Source organism: Calidris pugnax, unplaced genomic scaffold, assembly GCF_001431845.1.
Source record: "Calidris pugnax isolate Ruff unplaced genomic scaffold, ASM143184v1 scaffold294, whole genome shotgun sequence".
Lineage (NCBI taxonomy): Eukaryota > Metazoa > Chordata > Aves > Charadriiformes > Scolopacidae > Calidris > Calidris pugnax.
The window spans coordinates 1,800,268-1,806,515 of NW_015094505.1; the positions used below are offsets into that span (position 1 = coordinate 1,800,268).

The following is a 6,248-nucleotide window of genomic DNA, read 5'->3' on the forward strand; positions in this document are numbered from 1 at the left end:
ATATGGCCGTTTGTCAGCCAGAGGTTCCCAAAGGTGTTTTACAGTTTGCAAATTTCTAGTGAGAAAACCCAGTCTGCTCTTTTTGGTACTTCATACCTTCTTTAGCTGTATCTGTACATCAGCACAGAAATAATGTGGCAAATGGAAGATGAAAAAGATGGGGCTATTTTAGCTTATAGACCTACTCCACTTTGAATTATAGCAGCCTACAGACCCTATGTGTCATTGTGGTCACTTAGCTGGCCTTTGCCTTTTCGGGCAGAGGGTTACTGGGTTGGGACCTGACAGGAGAAACATGTAAAGGGGAGACAGAGAGATCTGAGACCGAGGGAGGCACTCAGGGTGAAAGGCAGGAAAAGTACCTTCGTTAAACATGGCCCAGGAAAGTGTGCTCAGTAGAACAGCATTCATTTTCATTTTGCCCATCTGCAAACAAATTATTTCTCACAAAGAAATCCCAACCCTGGGGCAGTCTTGCTTTTCTTGTTAGAAATAACAAAAAAGTACTCAGAGGAGGCTCATATTACCCTCCCTGCTGGTTTACAAACTATACTACAGGATGCAGTTACTACCATTTTATTTATGCCTCAAGACAAAATTAAAGAAGGAAATATCTCCAATATTGTGATATCTCTGCCCTAGAGTGAAAGAATGGTACAGACGAGACAGCCACAATCGTGTAAGAGATTAGAAAAATATTGTAACTTTATCCTACTTAATTTATAGTATGCATGCTGTCATTTACTAGATCTTAAATAAGAAAAGAAATTAAGGTGATCAAGAAATTAGAAAAAAAAAAACAAACCACAAACGACTTTTACTTACATATCAACACAGCACTGAGGCTTCACAGCACCAGTAGCATCAACCACCGCATATTTATTTGGAGTTGTACAAAGAACTGAAATGAAAAGGACAGTAGTGGTAACAGGAATTAACCCCTCACCAGCTTCATCAATACATAAAGACAGGAGTTCAGTTTTGTCACAAATATGATTTGTTATATGAATTATAATTGGAACTGTTCAAGATCACCAACTGACCCTTAAACAGAACTTAACCTAAGAAACCCACCTTTGAATTTTAAGGCAAACTCATAGGGGTTATATAGAGTCAACACCTGCTTGTGTGTCGACTGGTCATCTGCATAAAATATAAGTTCTGTAGGAAAAACAAAAACAGGAAGATTTCCTTCCACTAACTCTGGCTGTCTTTTTTGTTGCTGCATTGGCACTGAATCCTCCTTGCTGCTTCTCGTGTTCTTATGATTTTGTATCCTCAGAGACTTCAGTTTGTGAATCGTTTAAGAATTCCAAAGCATTTTGGCAATTCTAAAGGAAAAAAGGGAAAAAAAAAAGAGAAAAGGCAAGAAGATTATTTCCAGAAGTCTATACTAAACTGAGGCAGTCAACAAAGGTGTAAAAATATAGAACTTGAAGCTTGGTTATGAATCTACCTTTACTTAAGTTCCTTCAAAAATATGGGAATAGAAAAAAAATATTCACATCGGGTTTCCATCTATTTAACAAAGTGCTATAAAATAACTGGAAAAGCACTTCTTCACTGTGTCACAGCAGCGTTTTGGAGTTCCGGTCCACGACAAGCGCTGCTTCTGCTGGCTCTTTGCATCACAAACCAACCAACAAGAGATATCCCATCCCTGCCTCAGAACACTGAAAACAGAGCAGAACTGAGGAAATACAAAGGCCAAAGGCAGCCATAGTCACTGTTCAGGCAGGAATCTCTGGGCAGTGGTGGCCTCCCTGAATGAGGTCTAACAACTCAGGTATCTGCTCACACAGGCACCCAGGTATGTCAAATCCCAGAGATTCAGAACAAAAGAATGGGGAACAGCTTCATGCCTTATTTAAACTAAACCCTCATTACAATTGCATGGTAGTTACAGGCAACCAACTGAAAAATAACTGGGATGAATAATACCAAACAGATTTGGGATTTACTACTTGGTTCAAAAATAAGACAGGTTTTCTACCACCGCTGTCTCTAACCATCCTAATTCTCTCTCTGCCACCCCCATAGTTTTGATTTATTTTGAGTGACATTCCAGAACTAAAACCAGAACCCATGACCCGATCGAGCAACAATCTCAAACACATTTCATACAATAAAATTAAGGCCAGACTCCTCAGCACACATACCATTGACTTTACACACACAGACCGAATAAAGTGAAACAGCTACATAAATTTTTTCCCCTCCAAGAACATCATATTTTACTGTAGCTCCTACAGGCTAATTATCAAACTCAGTGTCTCCTTTGAGGTGTAACTTTATTCTATAGCATGAAATATTAAAAGAAAGAAAGTTCCTACTGACTCATTAGTAGTAATTTCCACTTCCAACAAAGCTGTATTAAACAACGTCCATTTCAGCTGCTCTCCAGTCCAATAAATTGGTTGGGTTGCACCTTAAGAAGTGTAGTTTCTGACCTTTCTGGCAGGGCACAGCCCCAGCATTGGGAACAATCAAACCCAAATGTTTATTTTTGCGCTCTGAACACCATGATGTTCCCATTGCCCAGCACCAGATACGTTTTTCACACTTGAAACATGACACAAGTGTAGTATCTGCCATATCTTCAGATTTACAGGCTCCCATTCTTATTCACAAACTAAGCTTTTAAATGTTGTTGTTTTTTTTTTAAATAGCAAATCGTCCCTGTAGAATTAAATTCATGGCTCTTGCTGGAATGTCTTTCCCCAAGATCCAGTTTCTTTTCAGAGCACAGGTTTGTTTCCATTCACTGAAATGCTACTAATAATATTCTGAAAACAAATCCCCAATGATAGTGTTCCAAGTTGATGTTCTGCTACCTTATTAAGAACAGTCTAGAAAAAGAAATAGCTCTGTAAGTCACAACTTGGGTTCCAAGTGCCTGTTAGAATTTTGGTAAATCCCTTTTGTTTCATCAGAATTAACAAAGTCTGGAATCACTTTGTGCAGCAAGTGTAAGCATTATTTCTTCAACAATTTTATATACTATTGCAAAGTGAGATTCAGTGTTCCATTCAAATATATTGAGTATGTGAAGAGTTAATGTGGGAAAACTGCCAAGTCAAGGGAATACAAAATAATTTCTTTCGAAACTTCTCATATACAGAAGATTATATATATTTTTTTAACAGAAGTTAGCTCAATGCAATATTCAGTAAACATATACGAGAACCTTTGGTTCTTATCTCTATCTGCCCCGCATGCGTTATGTGTACCAGAAATACAGGCAATCTTTGAAATTAAAAAAAGGGTGGGGGTTTTAAATAAATAATAAGGGTTAATAAATGGTTCAAAACTATATACCAATAGCTAACCGCTGCTAGGTATTTTAAGTGACTTATTTAATAAAAAATTTAAAATATTATTTATAATAATTCGTATTGTTTGGATTTCATGTTTAAAACACTGCAGGTTTCACTCTAATTCCTGGTGTCACACCACAACTCGAGTTTCTTCAGCTCAGGCAATGGCACAGATCACAGCATCAGTGGAGGTTTGGGCACTAAGCCTATTGACAGGCTCGGTTTCCTTATGCATCCATCAAAAGCAGAGCGTGCAAACCTCCCTGGACTCCACAACTTGCAGGTGGAAAGCCACCAATTTTACAAAGTACACCCCGTTATTGCTTCCTTTTCTTATTTGACTTGGCTGGGTAAGAAGTTACCGCTCAGACTGGCATAAGTAAAATCTGGCAACGCCAGGCCTGCAGCAGACGTGTTCGCTGACACAGCAGTGGCAGTCGGTGGTATGAATTTCTGGATTTCTAAGTGAGCAACCAGCATCCTTTTTTGAGAGAATTATTTTGGCTCAAAAGTCACCTTGCTGGGCTATCTCACCAAGTAATACCAGTAAAAGTACTTCTCCCAAAGACAGTATTATAAGCTATACATATGCTGGGGAGATTTGATGGTTTAGCATTAATAACAGCTCACCTCTCATACAGCACTCATCAACAAGAAACTGCATAAACTTTTACAGAGAAAGCCTGAATCACCAGAACTTCCCTGACCCCTAAAGCAGCAGAAAAAGGCTACGCAGCCTTCAGCACCTCAGCCAGGTCATTTAAAACCTAAAAACAGTCTGCTGCTGCTCTTCTACCCACCGTGCACCGCAGCAGAATCTCACCACCACTAAACGTTGAAGTCAACAGTGGCCAGGATTACTTGCAGAACACAACGATGAGAACAAATCAATCTGTCCAAACCCGAGATCTGTGCCCTGTGCCACATGGATGGGCTTCTCCTGGTCCTGCCACCGAAACTCCCCACGGCCGCAGGGATCTGCCAAGTGTAACACTCGTTGCAGGATGTGGGCCTGAGCCCAACACCTGAACAACCCCTGCCTGCTTGCCCGTGCTCTTTGAAGTCCAGACAAACAATTGTCACTGCTATTTATTATATATATTTTTTTTTTAGCACAATAAGGACCTTTCCCCCCCTGAAGTTACTAAATATATACTGCTGGTGTCACAACAGCACATGCAGATCTGCCAGGGTTTCCTTTGAAATCCCTTCCTTCATAAATTTAACTCGACAGAGAAAAAACACCCCTGTGAAACGTAACTTCTCTCTGGGGTCAGAAATGGCACCGATTGCGAGCTGTTTTTACTTAACAAGTATCTGCTGAAAAAATAAATAAAGTGAGGAAGTTTTTTGTTCCCGTTTCAACTTCCAACAGCCTTGTCACCGCAGCTTCCCAACACATTTGTTGGTTGCTTTTTTTTTCCCCCCTAACAACTGCAAATAACTCTAGAGAATGTCATCTGGTAAACACTTTATTTATATATATTCAGAAGATAACCTCTTTACAGCCATAGTCTCTGCATTCTCCTTTTTAAAAAGTCTCAATTACAGTGTAATCTATTTTTTATTATATCTCATGATCTACCCTCTAAATCTAAACCACAATAAGCCTTTCTACACTATGTACTCAATAAAATCAATGCCTTTTGAGCGCATATTTACAAAATAAGCCACAAATCCTGCAAAATTCCCTCCTCCTACACCAAGCAGTGTCATTACTTTAAGCTACACGGAAATACAGCACGTGAGCTGATCTATTAACATTTTTGTTTCTCCAAAAAAGTTTTTGAAGGCCTCAACTGGACTTACGCAAAGCAATGTTTAAACTACCTGCAATTATTTGGGAGAGTCACCCAGCAATGAGAGCACAGCCCCAGCAGCCAGGATGGCCAGATTCCATTCTTGCTAACTCCGTCCCTGACACTCCATGACCTTGAGCAAGTTGGTTAACCTCACTTCAATTTGCTAATCTATGAAGGCACACATTCTGCAAAGTATTCAAGTAAGTGGATAGTCACATTTCAACTGGCAGAACTACCCCGACACTTTGCAAAGTCTGGGCCGGAACACGCTCCTGTTTACCTCTTTATAGGGTGACGAGAAACGCAATTAGTAACTGTCTCCAGGATGCTGCAAAATGAAACAGTCTCAGAGCGTTACCCATTAGCACGGATGACTACAACAAGAATAAATTTTGCTGTCAGTGTCAGCATGATTTATTAGGGCCAAGTTATTTTTTCCCCTTATTTTTTCGAATGCTGAAAAGATGACAGTAACAACAACAAAAAAATAATCAGTATTCAAATGTGTTATACAAATACAACTAAGAGACATGTACAAGGAGGGCAAACTGAAATAACAGCCATGTGTTGGTTTTGATCCGTTCTACTGTAATTCTCAGCAAAATCCTATGGAAGACTTTCAAGGGCACATCTGGTTTTGACTCTATTTTCTCACTTTCAGGCTGTGTTGAATACACTAAACCGGCTAGTTTTTAAGCGCATACCGTGCTCGTTAGTGCTACGTGGCCTCTCTCCCATTCTCCGACCGGGTTCAAACAGAGCTCAAGCGCCAAAATGCCACAGATTAAGGGAGGACACCACCTTTTCCTCGGGGAACGTGGGTGGGAAGCCGCTCCGGTGCGACCCTCGGAGCGCACCCCGGGGAGGCAGAGCCGGGGCAATAACTGCACAGGCTTAATTGATCCTCTTTGTTCTCCTCCGACCGAGGAGCCGCGGAGATAAAGGCTGAGGCATCCGCGCCCCGCCGGCCTCTCCCCGCTGCCGGGCCCCTGGCGACAACCCAGCCCGCCCCGGCCCGCGCTCCTTCCCCAGCGGGATCAGGCCCCGCCGCCGGCCGCCCCGCACTCACCCCGGGCCCCGGCGGGGCACGGCCTAGCCGCCACGCTCCCCGCGGCCCAGAGGGGCCAGG

The 6,248-nt window shown here is 41.6% G+C and overlaps 1 protein-coding gene across 3 annotated transcripts in view; it reads right to left on the reverse strand.

Moving 5' to 3' along the window:
- The window catches only part of MOSPD1 (motile sperm domain containing 1), a 15,769-nt gene that overhangs the window by 9,381 nt on the left and 140 nt on the right, over positions 1 to 6,248 (reverse strand). For 2 of the 3 annotated variants that reach the window (XM_014963127.1, XM_014963125.1), the window contains exons 2-3: positions 1,075 to 1,331; positions 826 to 901 (exon numbers count right to left, since the gene is read on the reverse strand). In XM_014963127.1, coding sequence (XP_014818613.1) covers positions 826 to 901; positions 1,075 to 1,228 — 230 coding nt within the window. In that variant the 5' untranslated portion in view covers positions 1,229 to 1,331. Of the gene's footprint in view, positions 1 to 825; positions 902 to 1,074; positions 1,332 to 5,823; positions 5,843 to 6,248 lie in introns of those variants that run through there. The other variant, XM_014963126.1, reaches the window with a different exon arrangement.